The sequence below is a fragment of the Trichomycterus rosablanca genome, chromosome 19 (genome assembly GCF_030014385.1).
Source record: "Trichomycterus rosablanca isolate fTriRos1 chromosome 19, fTriRos1.hap1, whole genome shotgun sequence".
Lineage (NCBI taxonomy): Eukaryota > Metazoa > Chordata > Actinopteri > Siluriformes > Trichomycteridae > Trichomycterus > Trichomycterus rosablanca.
In genome coordinates, this window is record NC_086006.1 from 12269064 (window position 1) to 12295165 (window position 26102).

The 26102-nt window shown below is 39.5% G+C and overlaps 1 protein-coding gene across 1 annotated transcript in view; it reads right to left on the reverse strand.

Annotated features, from left to right (window-relative positions):
* Positions 1-3812: 3812 nt before the first annotated feature.
* slc2a4rg (SLC2A4 regulator) overlaps positions 3813-26102 on the reverse strand; it is a 65635-nt gene continuing 43345 nt past the window's right edge. The window contains exons 3-9 of the mRNA XM_063015586.1: positions 20131-20222; positions 16891-17135; positions 10734-10834; positions 8927-9176; positions 7455-7562; positions 5164-5285; positions 3813-4513 (exon numbers count right to left, since the gene is read on the reverse strand). Of these exons, the coding sequence (XP_062871656.1) occupies positions 4402-4513; positions 5164-5285; positions 7455-7562; positions 8927-9176; positions 10734-10834; positions 16891-17135; positions 20131-20222 (1030 nt within the window). The 3' untranslated portion in view covers positions 3813-4401. The remainder of the gene's footprint in view (positions 4514-5163; positions 5286-7454; positions 7563-8926; positions 9177-10733; positions 10835-16890; positions 17136-20130; positions 20223-26102) is intronic.

Sequence of the window (26102 nt, forward strand, 5' to 3'; positions counted from 1 at the left end):
AAAATCCCAGAAACAAAATTCTAAAATATCTAAAATCTTTCTCCTTTGAATCTCACACAAAGAATAAAACAGATCTATTATATATTTAGATGCCCAAGGAGTTACTAACCAGCCTGTATCATGAGAGCAAGATGATGCACTGACTGAACTTTACTCCATTTTCTGTGCATATCTGAATTTTTTTAATCTCTGGGTGAACAAGTTACACAGGGAGTAAAACGCTATGAAACCCTGGAATCTTTAATAAGACAAACAGCAGAAGTAAATGCAGTGACACTCCATATACAAACAGTCTGGTTAATAGAAACCTGGGCTAATCCAATGACAATTTAACATTATGTCATCGGTATATGCAAAAAAAAGAAAGCCAGTTTGTAAGTTCCATCCCTGACCCTAAACTTTAAAGCAGAGACAGTTCCTGTATGACAATGACTTTTTCTTTTGTAAAACTTGAATTGATCCATATAAAAATGCCACATAAAAATACAAGGTTATGTGCAGTACAAGTTAGTGCAAAAAAACTATTCCTGTTCTTCTTATTGGCACTTAGTGAAGTTTACGACCACCAGAATAGATCACTGAGAGACTAAATGAAGCTCATGTGAGCTTTAATTGGACAGAACACCTGACAGGCAAAAAAATGTCAAAACAATGTCAAACCACCCAGGGTTTCCAACATAATGCTGTATTGTGACTGTGTTTTAAATGGCATACTTGTACACATGATAGTAGCAAAGTGTAAACTGAATACTGATGACTGCTCCCACAGCAGTATGTAGTATAATATGCAGTATAAAACCGGTGTAATTTTGTATCTACACAAAGTCTGTAGTTGATAAAACAGACTGCAGTTCTATTCACTTAAACACAGTTTACCGCTGAATGTAATCAAAGCACGAAAAGATCTCTAAATCAAAGCTGGATGCCACTGTTGCTTCTTCCCCATGACTCCCAGCCTTTTTATTTTCAAAACTAAATGACCCCATTACATCCCTGAAATTACCCTCCAATTCATTTGTATGTTATTCAAAGATCTTTGGTGTACTTTAAATTTTAACTTTACATACAATGGATACTCTATATGTCTTTTGAGTATGGTTTAGTATACTAGTATGCACTTTATAAAAATTTGTAGCCTTACGGTGCTGTCAAACATAGCTCAAAGATGGCTTTTGTTGTGCTCTGTGGAGTCAGATTATATGGCAACCCTGCTTTTGTGTGTATCTGTATGAACACAACTGAACAGCCATTGTTTGCAGACATGCTGATAAGTAAAAAAAAACACAGTAAAATATATGGTGGTCTACATTCAAAGAGTCACAGCCAATCAAACAGTATTTGCCAGAAAAAGCACCGTCCACCTTAGTAATCTGTGGGCATTTCTTGTACATGCCAGTGAGCTGGTCACATGCTTCTACAATGACTATACCTGTGCGTTGTTAAGATCTTTTATGGGAAGCAAATAATCCTTGGAAGAAGCTAGCTTTGAAGCTATTCATGATTCGAAGAATATATTTGGTAGATGTTTTAACCTTATAAGTGAAATAGAATCATAACATAGACCTGAATCTCGCTCAACAGGCACTCAAGAGTCTTAAACTCCCAAAGAATTCCTGATCATTAGCCCAGAGCTGTGCTAACACTGTCCTTAAAAATAATAATGCACTTCGAACGGTAAAGACCACAGTTATAGGAAAGTTTGATTTTTAATAATTGAACCTGTAACACAGGAGTTAGTATACACTTGTTCAATAAGTTCATCTACAGGAAATGGCAAGTAGACATTTAAGTGTAGAACTAAGACTTATGCCAGTGTCTGATGTTTCAGGAGTGAATATCATTTAGGATTAAGTCCTATTTAGTCAGTGATTAGGCTTAAATTAGTATGCAGTTCAAGAATCTATATCTTAAACTCCTCTCTTGCAACTCATTGAACTGACATATACATTCTCTCAGTATCACATTTTGCAGTGAGCTGTACCTTGTCGACTGCAGTAGAAAAGAAATGCACTTAAAAAGTTAATACTGTGAAATGAGCAGAAGAAAAAAATTCTAAAAAAACGTCAATATCTGCTTTCACGTGAAAAGGATAAAACAGCTGGTGGAAACTAATTTACAACATAAACAAAAAACTGCATAGCTGTATAGTAAGAATGTGACTGGGGATGTTTTAGTTTATTCCAACTTCATTTATTGTAATGAAGGCAATTAGTGCACATTTTATTAAATTGTTATTACTTATATTAAGCCTGATTAATTTCCAAATCCGTATACTGTTTTTGCAACATGGTTTTATAGTGCAGACATCTGTTAATGCTATTAAACTGTATGGATATCTGTGTATTTTACATACACAGAATTAATATTCTAATTATTATAATTAATAGTAACAGTTTAACAGGCATGTGTAACATCTGCTGTGTTTTTATTTACAATGCAATGTTAATATTTACACAAAAGTTATTCAGATAAAAAACACATGAAGCAACACTCACTGAAATACTTAGATGAAGCTTCATAAGATGTTTACAAATCCAAGTTGTTCATATAGTGAATAAAGTGTCATTTCCAAAACTGCTGCGATATTAAGGAAATAATTCAATTATATTTTATATTGATAATGTGAATCTGTTACACCAGTTTATCCCCCCCCCCCACCCCCACCCCCCCCCCCCTACTTAGCTGTAACGTCCTCCACCGCTGCAGACCTCCAACCTCACTGAGAAGTCCCACAGACTATCACATGCCCTTTAGACTTCTTTTCACAGACAGCAGTGTCATGTATGGAATCAAGCATCCCTCAAGCAGGTGCTCAGATCAACCAGCAGGGGCTGCAATTGCAGTAGCAATAAACCCCTTCAACCATAAATCAGAGACAGCCAACTGTCTGTGTGGGGGCTTGTCTATTCGATAGCACTCGGGAGCTACAGATCTCAACGGTGGTCTAGTGCATTAGCTGCATCACCTGAGTGTCCCGTTACACCGATTTTGTATTTATCCTTTTTGCTCAGTTTCTCCAGATTTGTAAGAGCTATTTTATAAGGTTATATTATATACTATGTTATGATAGAGTGTGATAAAACTGTACTGTACCATTAGTAGGTGTAACAAGGTTATTGTTATATTTTCTATGATATACAGAAAATGTTAGTTTTTAGTGCCTGTGTCTCTAAACTTTTAAGCTGTGCCTCAGTAATTACTTTTACACTGCAACAATAAGCCTGCAACTTTAATGCTTTACAAAAATGCGCACAGAAGTTTTTTTTGTGTTGGTTTACATCATTTTGATTATCATATAGCAAAACTGCTGAATCTGTAAAAGTACATTCATTTGGTAGCAGCATGAAATAAAAAATAGAAGTGATTATCAAAAGGGTACTTTTATTACCCCAGATTGCTCAGTTAGAATTACAAACTTTAACTTTAAATTGTAATTTTGGGGGCGTAATTTAATATCAGGACTCACAGCTCTAAAAATGTGTTGTGGTGCAATAATGACTATGCATTCTATTATGAAATTTGCACGTCATTTAACCCACTACTATTTCTGGATTAAGTAAATCAAGCGTATTTATTGCAGCAATCCTGCACTTTCAAAATAATCTAATTCTGATAACATCTCATTTCATTGTCATGCTTAAAGCTACAACAAATAAAAAATGCATTATTTGCTCCCCAATGCATTACAGCTATGATCTCTGTGAGATTTCTTCAGAAAAAAAAAGCTTTTTATCTGTTTGGGACGGGTAAAATAGTGCTTAAAGGTAAATGGCAAAAAAAAAAAAAAAAAAAAAAAAAAAAAAAAAAAACCACCGTCCCCCCCGCTCTAATTTTCTACTTTTGGTTACAAGTTCAGGTAAAGAAAATAAAGTGACACAGAATGGTCAGTCCAAATAAACCTTTTGCTGATTTAATGTACTTTTAAAAGTCAAGAAACTGCTCAGTTTCATAAAATAGCTTAAGCTGTTTGACCAGAAAAGAATGTATAAAGTTCACCACACTGATAGGAAATCTTCAAATGTTGCTTTCCAATGAACACATGCAACATATGGCAATGTTGTAAGCTAAATCAGCTTTATATTCATCAAGATTAAAAAGCAAAAACATCTTGCTGAAAAGTAGTGCTGCAAAAGCCAATACATTTTGTATTTTTAAAACCTTTTTCTTTTCTTTTTTGTTGTTGTGTTTTCTCCATGTTTCATTAGAGTGAAATGTGTTTCACTGTTGCCTAGGGTGTGGAGAACACAGAACATCTTACTTGCCAGAAAAGCCCCTAACCTCTCCAAGCGTGACTTAAGGAAGCCCTCAGTGAAGTCCATTATGGGGCTCTAGTAACGGGGAATCAGTCAGTGAAACACTGGTGACAGAACATCCCATTTGGTAGAACCAGAAATAGTAAGATCAGTCATTGAAACGCTGGCAGGCTTTCTTCCAGCGACATGCTGTGCACCACAAGTCCTTCTTCTCCATCCCATATACCTTGCGACACTTCTTTGCTTCACCCCGAGGTTTTCTGGGTAATATAAGGTTGAATAAAAATTATTTTGAGCATGTAAAGCAATGTGCCAAAACATTATGACCACCAGCATAGTATACTGTTAAAACTTTGATCCACCAGTGTGTGGATATTGCAAGACAACTAAAGAGGTTCTGTGGTATCTGGACCACCAGGTCTATAGTGCATCAAAATATGCACAAGTGCCAACTGTCCATGTTATCTTAAAGAAACCTGAATTCGCTGGACCAGTCTTCCTTTTTCCATTGTTCAGATGTCCAGTTCTGATGCTTGCGTGCCCATTGTAGGTCCTTTTACAGTGGACAATGTTACCAGGGGCTCTTTGCCTGCAACTTAGCAACCCCATATATAGGGCTTGATGCACTGTTTTGACACATTTAACTCACCAGCATTAAAATTATATGCATTTTAGCCATAGTATCCTTTCTGTTAGTTCATTCAACATGTAACTACTATCAGGCAAGCATTTAATTTATTCCTGTACATGACATGCACAAATGTTGTTTATTTATTAATTCAATTTTTTGCTGGGGGAAGGGAGTGGGCCATAATGTTTCAGCTTACCAGTGTATATCCTCTAAAAAAACTAGGAACACTCAAATATTAATTTTGTAAAAAAAAAAAAAAAAAAAAAAAAAAAAACTTACCTGGTTCCAGTGGTGGGTTTGGCTGTAGATATGTTGGTAAGGTGTGTTTTGCTGATGGTCGTCTGTATTGTGGGTTGTCTTTTCTCCCCAGTGCTCAGAGCACGAACATGGGTCACAGCACCCTTAAAAAAAAAGACCAATTTAACCCACAGTATCTTAACCACTGAGAGGTCATAGGAGGATGGCCAGAAAGGTTTAAGCTGTGGCGAGTAGGCTACAACAGAGAACAGAAATCTATAGCTATAGTGGGAAAAACTGTGTGTAGTGTTACCAAGCATATGGTAAGGTCAAAATTTGGCATAAACATCTTAGGTCCATAAACTCAACATGCCTCGTGTGAATAGTTTAAGCTGCTGATAGTGGTGTAAAGGCATTGAAAATGTTTTCTTAATAATCGCCAGACAGACAGATATTTAAGTTATACTGCTGGCATCTCTTTATGTCCACATTTTACCTTCATCTAATAAAGGCTCATTTCAGCATGACGCCAAATCTGCATCAATTATGTGTAATCAAAAATGTGTAATGTGTAAACAAAAATTTAATCATGACAATCATATAAGGGTAAAAAATACCCAGAACATAAAGCCATAAACATAACGTAAAACACATTAAGGATAATGTGTTTGCATGTCTCCTGACTTAATAATACATACGCCCAAAAGAGGGATTCATAATCCTGGGGAAGTAAAATGTTTTGATGGGTTAGTTATGTTAATCATTAAACCGACAACCCAATGTGCAAATCTAACACACATTATTTACATGAATACTAAAATCTAGTGTTTGATGAAATTTGACACCCTGGATATGGATACAAAGTAAAAGTATAAAAAAAAAGAAAGAAAAAAAAGAAGTGATAAAATACTTGATTTCCCTTATTTCCCTACCATGAATGTGTTTTAATAGACTTACAGTCAAGCCAGAAGGTCTGCACACCCCTTTCACCTTCTCCACATTTTATTACGTTACAGACTCTCAGATTCTATAATAGATTGAGTTCGTTCTTTTTTTGCCTCAAACATTTACACACAATCACCAATAATTACGAAGTGAAAACAGGGTTTTGAAAATATGCAATTTTATTTTACTGACAAAAATCCTTTATTTAGGGGTTACATATCTGTACACACCCTTAGCCTAATACTTGGTTGATGCACCTTTGGCAGCAATTACAGCTTCAAGGTGTCTTGGAAAAGAAGCAACAAGCTTGGCACACTTGTTTCTTGACATTTTTGCCCATTCCTCTTGGCATATTCTTGCAAACTCTGTCGGGCTGGATGGGGAGCGTCAGTACAAACTTCTTCCATTTATGAATGATGGTGGCCACTGTGCTCTTTGGGACCTGTAAAGCTGCAGCAATTTTCTGTACCCTTCTCCAGATTTATGCTCTGACACAATCCTGTTTCTGAGGTCTGCAGATAATTCCTTTGACCCCATGGCTTGGAGTGTGCTCTGATATGCACTGTCAACTGTGGGACCTTATTTAGGCAGGTGTTGGCAATCCCCAATCATGTCAATTGAATTTACCACAGGTGGACTCCAATTAAATTGTAAAAACATCTCAAGCAGTATCAGTGAAAACAAAATGCACCTCGGCTCACTTTTGGGTGTCATATCAAAGGGTGTGCACACTTGAGTACAAAAACCTGCTTTCACTTTGTCATTGTGGGCTATTTTGTTAAAAAATCTATTAATCTATTATAGAATGAGTCTGTAATGTAATAAAACATTGAGAAGGTAAAAGGGGTGTGCAGACTTTCCGGCTTGACTGTATATTAAACCAACATGGCAAAGAAATAACATCATATGACCTTAAAATAGTTTGTATATAATGATTTGGTCTCCTTTTTTATGTTGGCACAATAATCTTTGTTTTCAGATTAAGTCATCTTTATGTGAAGAGTTTATTACCATTTTCTTTTTATTTATGTTACTTGTTTGATAATGCTTTGGCAATACTGTAACTTAATTTTGTCATGTCAGTTAGGCTTAATCAATTACAAAGAGTTATCATCTAGCAAACAATTATAAAATATATATCATGCCGCTATTTAAAATGTCAGCATGAAAGGGGGCTAACAAAACATGCAGAGGAACAGATAGACTACAGTCAGTAATTGTAGAACTACAAAGTGCTTCTATATGGTAAGTGGAGCTGATAAAATGGACAGTGAGTGTAGAAACAAGGAGATGGTTTTAATGTTATGGTTGATTGGTGTATATCTCTTATTAATACAACAGATTATGTAAAACATAATAACATAACTTAACACTTAATTTTTTTTTACCGGTGGGCTTTTAAAGATGATTGGTGGTGACTGCCAGGAGACACTGATGGCACTGTGGCTGTGCACTGGCTCAGAGGACACAGTAGGAATGTTCACAGGAGCAGTGGCCTAGAAAACACCAAAAAAAACCTTAAGCCTGTGGTATTTAAACTGTGAGATGGGGTGGGAGGATGTTTTATGAACACGCACAAACACACAGAGTTGCAATCGGGAATATTGAACCCCCTCAATATCACCCCCTGGTGATATGTATAACTTTCAGTTAACAAAAAAATTTAATAATACATACAAGCAATTTTGACATAGTTTTAAGTTTAAATGAAAAACATTCTCTTAACAAATGTCTGTGCACTATTACTTAACCCCGAGCATCAGTACTTGGTGTAACATCTTTTTGCCATAATAACCTGGAATAAGAAATTTCGATAAGTGCTAATAAACTTCAGACATCTCTCTAGTGGTATTTACGCTTCCTCTTCTTCTTGTACAAAAGCTTCCAGATTATTCAGGTTTGATGGTTTTTTAGGTTGCAACCACTTTCTTTAAACCCCACCACAGAAGTTCTGTAGGATTTAAATTTGAAGACTTTCACACAGTCAAGATTGCCAGTTTCTGCAGCAAAAAACATCTCCACATCATCACTGACCCAACTCCATGCTTAACCATGGGGATAGTATTCTTCTGGTTAAAAGTCTCATCTTTCCTAATACTTGGTTGAACAATCTTTAACTACAATGACACACATTGTTGCTAGTTTCTTCCACTCTTCCACTGTAGTTCTCTTGGATGTTTGCAGGGTTTATTTTCCCAATAGCAGATTTCAGCTCTTTCCAAGGGTTGAAAGCATTTGGGCTGCCGCGATTGGTCGACCTAATCGATGACGTCAACACATGCATCATTTTTAAAACTAGGTTTATAAATGATCCTTTTTAATTTCGACAATGTTTTCATTCATATAACCATTCATATGATTTCCCTCAGCACTACTTGCTGCGTGCACGACCCAAGTCGTATTTGGTCCAGTCACTGGTTGGCGGCATTAAGCGCAGTCTTAAAAAAATGCCGTCTGCAGCAGTCAGAGGCCGATTGTTGAGAGCTTTCAAAGAAAAGCTAAAAGTTTTCCAAGACCCAAATCATCAAAAGTTTGGGATACTTAATACTGGCACAAAACAAAAAGGTGGTTTGAACACTGTGCAAAGCTTTGATGGTATACTACAGCAGCACTAGCGCGATGTTGCACATCTGTATTGTTTCATTACGCTTAATCACGGAGATCTTGGAATACCGTATTTCTTAGCGAGTTTAGTTCGATACGATGCATCTAGAAACCCAACTCTGGTGAGCTAGCGTACTTTACCGCTGCGCCACCTGAGCGGCCAAAAACTGGCATTTTCAAGCATCAAAGCCACTGTTCATAGGCTTATCAAAATCATGTACAGCTTTATAATAAGAGTACAGTTGATGAGAGCTACCTGGTAGGCGTGGTCAGTGCGAATATGGCAGAGCGTAGATGGCGCTGACTGGCTGAGTATGCTGTGGTTCAAACGGGCAGTTTCGGATCGCGTATCAGCAGCAAGTGGGAAGACAGGGGGTGGGCCGGTGGTGGTGGGAGAAGTGGGTGTGAGGTTTGAAAGCCCTTCAGACAGAGTGTCCATGTTCACCTCAATCTCAGAATAGTAGAAATCCTCCTCACCATCACTGTAGTCAGAATCACCATTTCGCCTATACACACATACACAAACACACACACACACACACACACTTAATACTAAAGTTGTCTCAAACTGGTTACTATTCTGTGTGTTAAAATTAATACCCAACCAATGTTAATACTATTTTGACATATGTAATAAAGAAGTGACTTAAAATCTTCAGCATGGCATACTTTTTAAAGGTATTCGTATTATAGTAAAAACAAAGCTATCTTTGGTACTTTTACTACATTTTGCTATTTCAATAAAATAAAATACTTTTAACAGGCACCTTGTAAAACCTTTATAAATTCTGAAAAGTGAAAGCTTTCTTTTTTCCCCTCATTTGCTATGCTTCCTTTCCATTGTGTGAGATGCTGCATCTGAAACCGCACACCACCCTATACCATAACACACTGAATACATGAGCATTTACATATACAGTTTATGTGCAATAAAATCATATTTAGATAAATAATTTAATGTGACAATCTGTGCAATTCAATTGAAAATAATTTGAATTTGTTAAAGAGGAAAAATATAAAGTTAATGTGATTGCAAAGTGTGCACATCCTCTTATAATTGGGAATGTGTTCAGAAGTAACCAATCACATTTAAACTCGTGTCAGTGAAACCTGTTGTCAATTAAAGTGACCCTGATTACCTTATATAAAGTTCAGCTGTTCTGGTAGGAGTTCACTGACATTTTACTGACATAGTTTACTGACATGGCAAAAGCCATGGTCTGCAAAGAGCTTACAAAGCATCAATAAATCTCATTGTCGAAAGGTATCAGTCAGAGAAAGGGTACAAAAAAAATTTTCACTGTCCATTTTATCAGCTCCACTTACCATATAGAAGCACTTTGATGTTCTACAATTACTGACTGTAGTCCATCTATTTTTCTACATATTTTTTAGCCTGCTTTCACCCTGTTTTTCAATGATCAAGACCCCCACAGGACCACCACAGAGCAGGTATTATTTAGGTGGTGAATGATTCTCAGCACTGCAGTGACACTGACATTGTGGTGGTGTGTTAGTGTGTGTTGTGCTGGTATGAGTGGATCAGACACAGCAGCGCTGCTGGAGTTTTTAAATACCATGTCCACTCACTGTCCACTCTATTAGACACTCCTACCTAGTTGGTCCACCTTGTAGATGTAAAGTCAGAGATCGCTCATCTATTGCTGCTGTTTGAGTTGGTCATCTTCTAGACATTCATCAGTGGTCACAGGACGTTGCCCATGGGGTGCTGTTGGCTGGATATACTTTTGGTTGGTGGACTATTCTCAGTCCAGCAGTGACAGTAAGGTTTTTAAAAACTCTTAGCGCTGCTGTGTCTGATCCACTCATACCAGCACAACACACACTAACCCACCACCACCACGTCAGTGTTACTACACAAGTCTGTACTTTTTATCATACATAATCCAATCAATTTGGACAATATTGCCAACTCCACTGGTACGTTCTATTCCATTTAGGTTAAAGAGAGCCAGGTTCCTGTGTGTGTGTATTTATATGTATATACACACACATTCTTTGCTTGCCATGTGTTTGTGATTACTTTCTTAACAGATACATACCCCAGGTGTATGGTGCGGATGTGGCGCTGAATCCCTGAGGATGTGCTAAGGACCTTTTCACAGTTCTTCCACAAACATTTGAACATCACCTTCATTGAGTTCTAAAATCACAAGCAGAAGGAGAAAAATGTTTAAGTGGACCATAGGAGTGTAATACATACACACACACACGCATGCATGCATGCATACAACTATACACCAATCAGGCATAACATCAATGTGCATCAATGAGCCTTGGCCGCCCATGACCCTGTCGCCAGTTTACTACTGTTCCTTCCTTGGACCACTTTTGATAGATACTGACCACTGCAGACTGGGAACACCCCAGAAGAGCTTTGAAGATGCTCTGACCCGGTCATCTAGTAATCACAATTTGGTCCTTGGCTCAAATCCTTATGCTTGTCCATTTTTCCTGCTTATAACACATCAACTTTAAGGATAAAATGTTCACTTGCAGTGTTCCCTACATTTATTTCTACTTTTATTTTATTGCAGACAGTATGAACCCAAGATATTTAATGTTTTCTCGAGTCAACTTTAATTATGTTAATATACATACGTACATTTAGGCCTGCTTTTCAGGCCTGCAACACATTCCGAAGAAAACGTTAAAGCATTTACCACTTTGTAATGCTGCAATTCATTCTCACTATGTTCAAAAATGTTTTTAAGTGATGAGATGTTATTTTGTTCAAACCTTCCTGCAAACACATCTTAAAGCTTGTAACAGTAAATATTGTCAATGTCACATTTTTTATTTCAATGAATTTTCCATACTGTCCCAACTTTTTCTGAATTGGGGTTGTAAAAAGTCTACACACCCATGTAAAAATGCCAGGTTTTTGTGGTGACAAATAATTTAAAATTCATCTCTAAGGGTGGAGAATACAGAGCAGGGAATTTGACACCTTTCCTTTTCTCCAAACCAAAACTATTGCACACCTGACCATGATCTTTGAAAAACAAATTACACTATATTGCCAAAAGTATTCACTTACCCATCCAAATCATTGAATTCAGGTGTTCCAATCACTTCCATGGCCACAGGTGTATAAAACCAAGCACCTAGACATGCAGACTGCTTCTACAAACATTTAAGAAAGAATGGGTCGCTCTCAGGAGCTCAGTGAATTCCAGCGTGGTACCGTGATAGGATGCCACCTGTGCAACAAGTCCAGTCGTGACATTTCGCTACTTAATATTCCACAGTCAACTGTCAGCGGTATTATAACAAACTGGAAGCGAGTGGGAACGACAGCAACTCAGCCATCAAGTGGTAGCCATGTAAAATTACAGAGCGGGGTCAGCGGATGCTGAGGCGCATAGTGAGCAGAGGTCGCCAATTTTCTGCAGAGTCAATCGCTACAGACCTCCAAACTTCATGTGGCCTTCAGATTAGCTCAAGAACAGTGTAGAGAGCTTCATGAAATGGGTTTTCATGGCCGAGCAGCTGCATCCAAGCCTTACATCACCAAGCGCAATGCAAAGCGTCGGATGCAGTGGTGTAAAGCATGGAGACGTGTTCTCTGGAGTGACGAATCACGCTTCTCTGTCTGGCAATCCGATGGATGAGTCTGGGTTTGGCGGTTGCCAGGAGAACGGTACTTGTCTGACTGCATTGTGCCAAGTGTAAAGTTTGGTGGAGGGGGGATTATGGTGTGGGGTTGTTTTTCAGGAGTTGGGCTCGGCCCCTTAGTTCCAGTGAAAGGAACTCTTATTGCTTCAGCATACCAAGAGATTTTGGATAATTTCATGCTCCCAACTTTGTGGGAACAGTTTGGGGATGGCCCCTTCCTGTTCCAACATGACTGCGCACCAGTGCACAAAGCAAGGTCCATAAAGACATGGATGAGCAAGTTCGGTGTCCTGACCTCAACCTGATCGAACACCTTTGGGATGAATTAGAGCGGAGACTGAGAGCCAGGCCTTCTCGTCCAACATCAGTGTCTGACCTCACAAATGCGCTTCTGGAAGAATGGTCAAAAATTCCCATAAATACACTCCTAAACCTTGTGGAAAGCCTTCCAAGAAGAGTTGAAGCTGTTATAGCTGCAAGTGAAAAGAGCATCTGTATGGTTAAGCACTCATGTTGGTCAATACAGCCTCAATTGATGGGGCTGAAGTCAGGGTTCTGTGTAGTCCACTTAAGTTTCTTTAAACCATGCTTGTTGTTATGTATTTATAGACCTTGTATTGTGCACAGGAAATAGCCTCCCCTAAACTTTTGCAGCAAAGTTGAACGTATATACTTTCCTTTATACAGTATATCTAAGTTACTACACCTGTTAACAACTGTTGTGGCTCAAACACAGGAATTCAGTAATTAGTCCATATAATTTATAGGCCTGGCAATGATTGCAGCACATGTGGCTTTGTTAAAATAATTACTTCTTGATGAGGGATTTTTTTCTTAGCACACATGTAAATCATTTTACATGTAAATCAATGTAAATTTTTGCATAATCTTGCATCATTGCATCAAGTCCGAAATATAAATGCAAACCCACAGCAAATAAAACACAAAGATCAGAACCTTGTGTGAGATGCGGCTAATCTATTTTATCTTTAGTCTCACAATTCAATAAAAAGCAAAATCAAGAATAAGCTCATTTGCAAACAACTGGGTGTGTGTATCTGTGAGAAAAAAGCACAAAGGGCACAAACTGGTTTTTCTAGCTCGATTAAATAAACCATTTCCAGAAACATTTGTACACTAATAATCCTAAAACTTACTACCGTCTTCAACACCATTTTAATATAAAAGACATGAACACGAATTAATTACTAGAGTACATGACTTCAATGCAGCATACACTGATCAGCCATAACATTAAAACCACCTCCTTGTTTCTACACTCACTGTCCATTTTATCAGCTCCACTTACAACACAGAAGCACTTTGTAGTTCTACAATTACTGACTGTAGTCCATCTGTTTCTCTACATACTTTTTTTACCTTGCTTTCACACTGTTCTTCAATGGTCAGGATACCCACAGGACCACCACAATGTAATATTTAGGTGGTTAGGTGGTGGATTATTCTCAGCACTGCAGTGACACTGACATGGTGGTGGTGTGTTAGTGTGTGTTGTGCTGGTATGAGAGGATCAGACACAGCAGCGCTGCTGAAGTTTTTAAAATACCGTGTCCACTAACTGTCCACTCTATTAGACACTCCTACCTAGTTGGTCCACCTTGTAGATGTAAAGTCAGAGACGATCGCTCATCTATTGCTGCTGTTTGCGTTGGTCATCTTCTAGACCATCATAGGTCACAGGACGCTGCCTACGGGGCGCTGTTGGCTGAATATATTTTTGGTTGGTGGACTATTCTCAGTCCAGCAGTGACCGTGAGGTCACTGCAGTGCTGCTGTGTCTCATCCACTCATACCAGCACAACACACACTAACACACCACCACCATGTCAGTGTCACTGCAGTGCTGAGAATGATCCACCACCCAAATAATACCTGCACTGTAGTGGTCCTGGAAAAGTCCTGACCATTGAAGAACAACATGAAAGGGGGCTAACAAAGCATGCATAGAAACAGATGGACTACAGTCAGTAATTGTAGAACTACAAAGTGCTTCTATATGGTAAGTGAAGCTGATAAAATGGCCAGTGTGTGTAGACACAAGGAGGTGGTTTTAATGTTATGGCTGATTGGTGTATATGGTACCAGATACCGAAGGATGACTTATAAAGCTGCTGTCAGCATATTAGGTGGGTGGACGGGGCGCCAGTCCATCGCAGGGCAGACACACATACACACACACACACACACATACCCATTCTCCTATAGGGCAATTCAGTGTCTCCAATTAACCTGACTACATGTCTTTGGACTGTGGGAGGAAACCGGAGCTCCCGGAAGAAATCCACGCAGACAAGAGGAGAACATGCAAACTCTGCACAGAAAGGACCCGGACCTGCTATCACAACACTTCTGTTAGCTACTTGCAAGCAATGTTACCTAGCCAGTTATGGCTAGCAGTGCTACCTAGATGGACACCAGAACTGTGACAAAACAGAGCAGATATGCAGAGTAAATCATTCTGTTTAGTGCAAAAAGTCTAAGGTCTCTTTAGGTAATCTTCAAAAACTTCTAAAGCACTTTCAAAGCTCAGAAGAGAAAAAAAAACAAAGAAAGAAAAACCCCAGCAAATTACATGCAAAATAGGTTGTGCACATTGCGTAAAAGCCTCCCGAAATAAACATACTCTAATAAACAAAATTAAAAAATCCAACTATTTATCTAGCAATAAATATAGTACAATATCTTAGGCTGAGTGTTCCCAGGACCGCAGTGGCCTTAATAATTTTAAAATGGACAAAGCTTGGCACAACCTTGGCCCATGGTCAGGGAGAACAGTGAGACTACGACTTGGACCAATAACCATCATTACAGCACTCAATACATCAGCATAAACCAGATCAAATTTAAACTCTTTAGTAGAACAGCAGAAAAGCAAGCACTATGTCTAGCAAATAAGTCATCGCACATGATCTGGTTAATACACCCCTACAGTAAAACATGGTGAAGGCAGCATCATGCTATAAGGGTGCTTCTCAGAGGCAGAAAACTGGTAAGAAGTGACTGCAGCCGAATACAGGAACATTTTTAAAGAAATGCTCGCCTTTCAATTAGGGCTGGGCGATTATCACGATTAATTCGGTTAATTCGCATGAACGTTTTCACCCGATGTTAGAAATGTGACAATCGCGATTGTTTACATACTTTATATTTTAATTAAAATACCAACATGTCACGAGGCAGAAACTGAGCAGACGCTCGCGGAATATAAATCACGGAAAGTTTAACATCAAAAGGGCAAAAACAGGGTACAAAACCAGCGAAAACTAAAACAGTAAACGGAAGACAACATGCAGTAACGGTTAGATTCAGAAATAAGGAGAGCAAACACAATCAGCAAAACGAGACACACAAACAGAGTTCAAATAAGATTCACTGAAACAAACACAGGTGAACTGAATCACAACTCCGGAGCCAATGAGCGCGATCAGGATTGGCTGACCGGGGACATGTGATAGTCACGTGACAGTCCGTGGGAGCATAGGAATTGTAGTCTATATTGTTAGAAGCAGAACTTGCTTCCTCCATCCACCCCCCAGAGTCACAAGAGGACAAAATCAAAGCTGAGCAGAGTGATTACTTGATGCCCCCCCCAGCCTAGATACTGATACAGACTCACTTCACAGGCTCGTGTTCCTTTTAAGAAACCTGTAAAGAACTTTTAGTAGTTTTGCACTTTTTTCACTTTTTTAGCACTGCAGTGACACGGGGGTGGTGTGTTAGTGTGTGTTGTGCTGGTATGAGTAGATAAGACACAGCAATGCTGATAGTTTTTAAACACCTCACTGTCACTGCTGGACTGAGAATAGTCCACCAACCAAAAATATCCAGCCAACAGCGCCCCGTGGGCAGCGTCCTGTGATCACTGATGAAGATCTAGAAGATGACCAACTTAAACAGCAGCAATAGATGAGCGATCGTCTCTGACTCTACATCTACAAGGTGGACCAACTAGGTAGGAGTGTCTAATAGAGTGGACAGTGAGTAGACACAGTATTTAAAAACTCCAGCAGCGCTGCTGTATCTTATCCACTCACACCAGCACAACACACACTAACATACCACCACCATGTCAGTGTCACTGAAGTGCTGAGAATGATCCACCACCTAAATAATACCTGCTCCTGTGGGGGTCCTGACCATTTAAGAACAGAGTGAATGCAGGCTAAAAAGGTATGTAGAGAAACAGATGGACTACAGTCAGTAATTGTAGAACTACAAAGTGCTTCTATATGGTAAGTGGAGCTGATAAAATGGACAGTGTGTGTAGAAACCAGGAGGTGGTTTTAATGTTATGGCTGATCAGTGTATATAATGTGTAGAATCCAATATGTACTCTATATAGGATGAAGAACTGAAGTTAAACTATTTGAAATTTAGTTTAGTTCAATCGACTGACACATCAGAACTTAAGTAGGCTATGTACTGATAATCACTGCTCAGACAACTACATGTTCTATCCTTATTCACATTTCAGTATTCATTAACATTCATGTAAAATAAACTTAAAATCATGGTGTGACCAAAACACAATAAGCATTCTTAGCGCTCTCTCTCTCTTACCTTCCTTTTTCGTGGAATAGGGTCTTCAAACAGGAAGTGTGTGCTGTCTGTCTCCTCAGTATTTTCTTCCCCCTGAGAGGACAGCAGGAAGATTCTGTTGACATCATTGGAGAGGGGTGGGGATGGTGTGGAGGGCACTGACTGGTCACTGGCATCCCAGCTCCAGTTGCCACTGGTGGAGCTGCTATAGCTGGCTGACAGAGACATCCAGCAGGGGGTGGAAAGAGTGGTGTCTGATACCGCACCTGCTGGCAAAACCACCATTACAGTCTACTTTGCCCAGGACCCATGTTGCTATAAAGCACCCACTTTACCAGCTGTCCCACTGTGCTAAAACATGTTTTACAGTGTATATCAACTACAACCCTAAATCAGAAAAAGTTGGGACAGCATGGAAAATGCAAATAATAAAAAAACAGAGTTTACTTTGGCTTTTATTTGATTGCAGACAGGATGAACCTGAGATATTTCATGTTTTATCTGCTCAACTTCATTTCATTTATTAATAAACATCCATTCCTGCATTTCAGACCTGCGACACATTCCAAAAAAAGTTGGGACAGTAAAGCATTTACCACTTTGTAGTGTTGCCATTCCTTTTCACCAAACTAAAAACATGTTTTGGCACCAAGGATACCAAGCGATTTAGTGTTCTAGCTTTTATTATGATCCATTCTTCCTGCAAACATGTCTTAAGTTGTGCAACAGTACGGGGTCGTCATTGTTGCATTTTCCGTTTTAAAATTCTCCACACATTCTCTATTGGGGACAGGTCAGAACTGCAGACAGGCTAGTCCAGTACCCGTACCCTCTTCTTCCACAGCCATGCTTTTGTAATGTGTGCAGCATGTGGTTTTGCATTGTCTTGTTGAAAAATGCATGGACGTTCCTGGAAAAGATGACATAGATCTTAATGTACTTTTCTGCATTAATGCTGCCATCACAGAAGTGTAAATGACCTTTGCCAAGGGCACTGACACAGCCCCATACCATGACAGACCCTGGCTTTTGGACCTGTTGCCGATAACAGTGTGGATGGTCCTTTTCATCTTTGGTCCAGAGCACACGGCGTCCATTTTTTCCAAAAAAAAGACCTGGAATGCTGATTCATCTGACCACAATACACGTTTCCACTGTGTGATGGTCCATCCTAGATGCCTCCAAGCCCAGATAAGTCGACGCTGCTTCTGGACATAGTTAACATAAGACTTCTTTTTTGCATAGTAAAGTTTTAAGTGGCATTTGTGCATGTAACTCTGTATTGTAGTGCTTGACAAAGGTTTGCCAAAGTTATCTCCTGCCCATGTGGTTATATCAGCTATTGTTGAGTGGCGGTTCTTGATGCAGTGCCGTCTGAGGGATCGAAGATCACGGGCGTTCAGCTTAAGCTTGCACCTTTGGCATTTACGCACTAAAATTCCTCCCAATTCCTTGAATCATTTAATGATATTTTGCACTGTAGAGGGAGAAATATGCAAATCCCTTCCAGTCTTTCTTTGAGGTACATTGTTTTTAAACATTTCAATCATTTTCTCAAATATTTGTTGACAAACTGGAGATCCTCTGGTCATCTTTGCTCATCAAAGACTCAGCCTTTCCTGGATGCTGCTTTTGTACCAAACCATGATTACAATCATCTGTTGACGTCACCTGTTTGGAATCACATTATTATTTAGGTTTTTTTTTACCTCATTACTAGCCCTAAATTGCCCCAGTCCCAACTTTTTTTGGAATGTGTTGCAGGCCTGAAATGCAGGAATGGAGGTATATTAACAAATTAAATGAAGAAATATCTTGGGTTCAAACTGTCTGCAATCAAATAAAAGTCAAAGTAAATGTAAGGAACACTGCATTTTTATTTTATGTGCATTTTCCATACTGTCCCAACCTTTTCTAATTTGGGGTTGTATTTGCTCATTCGGCACAAACTGAGTTTTTTAATTAGCAAATTGTATCACTAAGAGTTTTATATGGTGACACTCAGAGATCACAAGATTCTGAGTATTTATGTACAGTTGTAATCAGAAATATTCAACCCCCCTGACCTCAAAGGCATTATGGTGATATGTATAGAATTAAATAAAAACACATAAAAATCAAAATGCCTTGATATTTCTGTGAATCCACAATGTCAGTCACACAGTCAATATTGCCAGTTTCTGCAGCAACAAAACTTCCCCACATCATTTTTGACCCAACTGCATGCTTGATAGTATTACTCTGGTCATAAGCCTTGCCTTTCTTGCACCAGACAAGCCACTGATCCATATGGCCAAACAGTTCTATGAAATGACAAATTAAAACTGAAACTGTGTGTCAGAACTCTGCACACCTATTCAAATTTCTCTTTGGTGTATTCTTGTTGACCGTTTCTGTGCTTCTTTGTCAAGAGCTCTGTGTGGCGTGGAGTCAGACCATGAATTCCTTAGTTTTTATATGATCTTCTCATGGTTGACACTTACACATCTGTCCCAGCCTTCATCAAGTCATTCTTTTGCAGTAGTACATGGGTTCTTCTTTGTTGTCCTGCAAAAAGCTCTGGATTATTTTTGGGCTTTCTTCCATGGCCATGCAGGTTTGCTGCTTTGCCAAAAGTTTGGAACTCAGTCAATATTGCTCACAATGGTGCCTCTGAGAGTGTTCAAGGTCTCTGAAATCCATTGCTTTTGGTGCAATGAGAGGATCACCTCACTTAGCTTAAGTGACAACTAGTCAGTTTTCATTATGGTTGCAACACACCTTGAACACATCTCTGGGAGGTGTTTATGTAACATACCCCAGCTGAAGCAAATTAACGTTCATTATGGGGATCCCCATGTTTTAATCATGTTGTAACCAAACTCCTTGCACAAAGGAGCAGGTAACGATCCTGATGCTGGGTTGATGCCCTTGTCCAGCTTGCCTCATGAAATGGCCTGTGTACTGGTATCTCCTTAATGTGCTTGAAACTGTGCTGGGAGACACAGCAAACCTTGTAATGGTACGTATTTATGTGCCATCTTAAAGAAGGTGGACTACCTGTGCAACCTCAACCAGCTGCAGGCACTGCCTCATGCTTAGCGTAAAAAAAAACCATTAAATAAAACTGTCATTAAGATTTAGGATTGGTTGATCCATGCTAATAAATATAAAACTTCCAATAAATATTTACCAGCTAAAATAAAACAATACACATTCCTATTTGGAGCAGTAAAACACAGCATTTAATACTGACAATAGCATATGGGGTAAAAAATTTACCTGAGGAAGGGTTGAGCACAAGAGGACTCGTAGACAATGTCGTCAGGACAGTAGCTGCCATCACCTCCTTATCAGCATGTCCTGAGGGTCTCCTGTGTAGCAGACAGAAAGAGAGAGCTTACATAAGTCCTTACTAACCAGTCTGCAGGTACTAAAAGACAGGTAATATATATATATATATATATATATATATATATATAAATATAAATATATATATATATATATATATACAGGGGTTGGACAAAATAACTGAAACACCTGGTTTTAGACCACAATAATTTATTAGTATGGTGTAGGGCCTCCTTTTGCGGCCAATACAGCGTCAATTCGTCTTGGAAATGACATGTACAAGTCCTGCACAGTGGTCAGAGGGATTTTAAGCCATTCTTTTTGCAGGATAGTGGCCAGGTCACTACGTGATGCTGGTGGAGGAAAACGTTTCCTGACTCGCTTCTCCAAAACACCCCAAAGTGGCTCAATAATATTTAGATCTGGTGACTGTGCAGGCCATGGGAGATGTTCAACTTCACTTTCATGTTCATCAAACCAATCTTTCACCAGTCTTGCTGTGTGTATTGGTGCATTGTCATCCTGATACACGGCACCGCCATTGGATGCACATGGTCCTCCAGAATGGTTCGGTAGTCCTTGGCAGTGACGCGCCCATCTAGCACAAGTATTGGGCCAAGGGAATGCCATGATATGGCAGCCCAAACCATCACTGATCCACCCCCATGCTTCACTCTGGGCATGCAACAGTCTGGGTGGTACGCTTCTTTGGGGCTTCTCCACACCGTAACTCTCCCGGATGTGGGGAAAACAGTAAAGGTGGACTCATCAGAGAACAATACATGTTTCACATTGTCCACAGCCCAAGATTTGCGCTCCTTGCACCATTGAAACCGACGTTTGGCATTGGCACGAGTGACCAAAGGTTTGGCTATAGCAGCCCGGCCGTGTATATTGACCCTGTGGAGCTCCCGACAGTTCTGGTGGAAACAGGAGAGTTGAGGTGCACATTTAATTCTGCCGTGATTTGGGCAGCCGTGGTTTTATGTTTTTTGGATACAATCCGGGTTAGCACCCGAACATCCCTTTCAGACAGCTTCCTCTTGCGTCCACAGTTAATCCTGTTGGATGTGGTTTGTCCTTCTTGGTGGTATGCTGACATTACCCTGGATACCGTGGCTCTTGATACATCACAAAGACTTGCTGTCTTGGTCACAGATGCGCCAGCAAGACGTGCACCAACAATTTGTCCTCTTTTGAACTCTGGTATGTCACCCATAATGTTGTGTGCATTGCAATATTTTGAGCAAAACTGTGCTCTTACCCTGCTAATTGAACCTTCACACTCTGCTCTTACTGGTGCAATGTGCAATTAATGAAGATTGGCCACCAGACTGGACCAATTTAGCCATGAAACCTCCCACACTAAAATGACAGGTGTTTCAGTTTCATTGTCCAACCCCTGTATATATATATATATATATATACACACATATATATATATGCAGTGGGGGAAATAAGTATTTGATCCCCTGCTGATTTTGTAAGTTTATCCCCTTACAAAAACTTGAACAGTCTATAATTTTTATGGAAGGTTTATTTTAATCGAGAGAGACAGAATATCAACAAAAAATCCAGAAAAAAAACATTAAATAAAAGTTATGAATTAATTTGCATTTAATTAAGGGAAATAAGTATTTGATCCCCTACCAACCAGCAAGAATTCGGACCCCCACAGACCGGTTATGTGCCCATGAGGCACACAAATTAGTCCTGTCCCTGTATAAAAGACTCCTGTCACAGAATCAGTTTCTTCCGTTCAAATCTCTCGACCACCATGGGCAAGACCAAAGAGCTATCAAAGGACGTCAGGGACAAGATTGTAGACCTGCACAAGGCTGGAATGGGCTACAAGACCATCAGCAAGAAGCTTGGTGAGAAAGAGACCACTGTTGGCGCGATCATTCGAAAATGGAAGAAATACAAGATCACAGTCAATCACCCTCACTCTGGAGCTCCATGCAAGATCTCACCTGGTGGGGTAAGAATGATTCTGAGAAAGGTGAGGTCAGTCCAGAATTACACGGGAGGAGCTTGTCAATGATCTCAAGGGAGCTGGGAGCAAAGAAATGCTGGATATGACCCCAAGAACACCATCCCCACCGGGCATTTCTTTGCCTTCAAAAACGGCGAGTGGAGTTGAAGCCAAAGAGCTCAATTTTGGTCTCATCTGACCATATCACATTCTCCCAAGCTTTCTCTGAATCATTCAGGTGTTCATTGGCAAACTTCAGACGGGCCTGTACATGAGCCTTCTTGAGCAAAGGGACTTTGCGGGCACTGCAGGATCTCAATCCATTACGGCGAAGTGTGTTACTAATGGTTTTCTTGGTGACTGTGCTAGCTCCCTTGAGATCATTGACAAGCTCCTCCTTCTTACCCCACCAGGTGAGATCTTGCATGGAGCTCCAGAGTGAGGGTGATTGACTGTGATCTTGTATTTCTTCCATTTTCGAATTATCGCACCAACAGTGGTCTCTTTCTCACCAAGCTTCTTGCTGATGGTCTTGTAGCCCATTCCAGCCTTGTGCAGGTCTACAATCTTGTCCCTGATGTCCTTTGATAGCTCTTTGGTCTTGCCCATGGTGGTCGAGAGATTTGAACGGAAGAAACTGATTCTGTGACAGGTAAGACACCTTGTGACAAGTTATACAGGGACAGGACTAATTTGTGTGCCTCATGGGCACATAACCGGTCTGTGGGGGTCCGAATTCTTGCTGGTTGGTAGGGGATCAAATACTTATTTCCCTTAATTAAATACAAATTAATTTATAACTTTTATTTAATGTTTTTTTTCTGGATTTTTTGTTAATATTCTGTCTCTCTCTGTTAAAATAAACCTTCCATAAAAATTATAGACTGTTCAAGTCTTTGTGAGGGGGTAAACTTACAAAATCAGCAGGGGATCAAATACTTATTTCCCCCACTGTATATACATATATATGTATATACACACACACACGTGTACAGTACAACAAAATTCTATTTTAGCATATACCAACTAAAATGTGTGTGTGTGTATGTATCCCAGCACACAATCACGACAAGCCTCCAAAAAGAATGCATATCAGCATTCACACAGCGTGTTCGGAAATTGGGATAATGTTCAATTATCAAGAAAATGTTCAATTTCACAAGAAGAACATTATGCCAACAGACAATCATGGTAGTGTGGTGATGGTTTGCTGCTTCAGAGCCTGGGGAACTTGCCATGATTGACAGAACCATGAATTCTGCTTTTTGTCAGAAAATCCTTAATTATAATGTGCAGCTTTTCAGTCTGTGATCTAAAGCTTATCCATAATTGGGTTATGCAACAAGACATCAATCTGAAGCACAAAAACATGTAAATGGCTGGATGAAGTAATAACAGTAATGTTTAAGATGGTTTAGTCAAAAGCTCTGACTTAAACCCTACTGATATGCTGTAAAAGGACCCTAAATAGGCAGCTGATAATTGAAAGCCTACAATGTGGCTTGCGTTGTCACAACTGCTTTGAAATACTGTAAATAAATAAGCACGTACTGTTTTATTTAAAGGAATCACAGAGAAAAACTCTCTATCCTTGAGTTAGAGACTCACAATTCACTGCGGTCAGCACTAATCTAATAACAAAGAAAGGTAAAAGCACCGACATGCTTGTTACATAATCAGAAAATCCCCTCTCTCCTTTTTTTCAACTCCGCAATACTGAAACCTCTCTTTCTTTTCCGCCTGCCTTTATTTTACTTTGAAATGAAAAAAACGGAATATGGTAATGAAAGAGAGCATGCACAAGGGTGAAAAAAGGCCAGGCACTGATTGGCAGTAATGCATAAATATATTATTATTTGCTTTCTAACTCCTCTCGCTGTCCCTATCACACACACAAACACACTCTTTAATGGGCTGGATATGATGCGTTTCTCCTCCCTTCTAGTCTTCTCCTGCCAGCACAGCCATATAACCAGAGCAAACTGGTTTGAGGCCGCTATGCAAGCCAAGCCCAAACTGTTTTTTCCCCTCGACTGGGTAAACTTCCAAATATTTCTTAAAAAAACTGAAAACAGGGAGGTGGAAATAAAAGATTGAAAAAAGTGGACAGACCAAGGAGTGTAAAAAATATAAAGCAATTACCTGTTTTTCAAATAAGAAATACAAAAAAAAGGAACTGAGGAAAGCAAATGGCTTTTTTAAAATGTGCAAACACAAACAGCCCTTCATGTCTTTTTTGCAGCGTTAAAAATTTTAAAGGTAACAAGTGGAGAAGCAAGACAAAGTTTGGAAAAGAAAAATGGCATGCCTACAGCATGCCTGCTTGTCATCCATGGTAAAACGGGAAAACTGCAGCATAGACATAATGCCTGGGTGTGAGATATGTTTTTGGACCATTCACCTCAAACATTGTAGGGGTGGCCTTACTGGAACTATTTTTGTGTTCATGTGTGTGTGCTTTGCTGTATCCAATTTGCAGTTTAAGAATTAACCCTAATGTTTCAGCCTTGTAATACAGTTTAATGGAACCATGTTCATATAACAGAAATGTATTTATATTTAGCAATATTTCTTCAGTTTTAATCTGTCTAGATGTATTGTAAGCAAACAGAGCTAACACGGCATAAAGTAAAGTGCAAACATGAGCGATATTTACAACATCTGATCCAGCCGAAGTGTCAATCATGTTTCTAAATTTTTATAAATAAATACTTAATCAGCCATAACCTTAAAACCACCTCCTTGTTTCTACACTCACTGTCCATTTTATTAGCTCCACTTACCATATAGAAACACTACAATTACTGACTGTAGTTAATCTGTTTCTCTATATTCCTTTTAGCCTGCTTTCACCCTGTTCTTCAATTATCAGGACCACCACAGAGCAGGTATTATTTAGGTGGTGGATGATTCTCAGCACTGCAGTGACACTGACATGGTGGTGGTGTGTTAGTGTGTGTTGTGCTGGTATGAGTGGATCAGACACAGCAGCGCTGCTGGAGTTTTTAAATACCGTGTCCACTCACTGTCCACTCTATTAGACACTCCTACCTATTGGTCCACCTTGTAGATGTAAGGTCAGAGACGATCGCTCATCTATTGCAGCTGTGTGAGTTGGTCATCTTTGAGATCTTCATCAGTGGTCATAGGACGCTGCCAATGGGGCGCTGTTGGTTGGATATTTTTGGTTGGTGGACTATTCTCAGTCCAGCAGTGACAGTGATGTGTTTAAAAATCCACTCATACCAGCACAACACACACTACCACACCACCATCATGTCATCGTCACTGCAGTGCTGAGAATGATCCACCACCCAAATAATACCTGCTCTGTAGTGGTCCTGTGGGGGTCCTGACCACTGAAGAAGAGCATGAAAGGGGGCTAACAAAGCATGCAGAGAAACAGATGGACTACAGTCAGTGATTGTAGAACTACAAAGTGCTCCTATATGGTAAGTGGAGCTGATAGTAGAAACAAGGAGGTGGTTTAAATGTTGTGGCTGATCATGTATTTTGTGTATAATGCATACAATTTAAACTAGCAAGTAAGCACTTCATAAATTTTTAAACTTCTGTGCTATAACAGAAGTAGCACAAAGAGGTTTACTCAGCAACTCGGTTGATAATGGTATAAAATGCTTGCTCTTACTAGATCTTAGTAAGAATTACTACTACAGCACAGGAAAGCATATGCACAAGTGTGGGTAACCTAATAGTCATAAATAAGGCCCTACCTAATTCACAGCCGTGAAAATCGCATCACGGACCGTGAAATGAGCCAATAAGTTTGGAAAACTCCCAACCAATTATGTGGACGTGGGGGGTGGGGGAGCACTTTCATATTTGAAAGGGAGTTATTAGTGTAATCTGTGCTGTGTATTATAGCTTTCATATCCATATCACTGCCATGAAATGTGGCCCTTTTCTT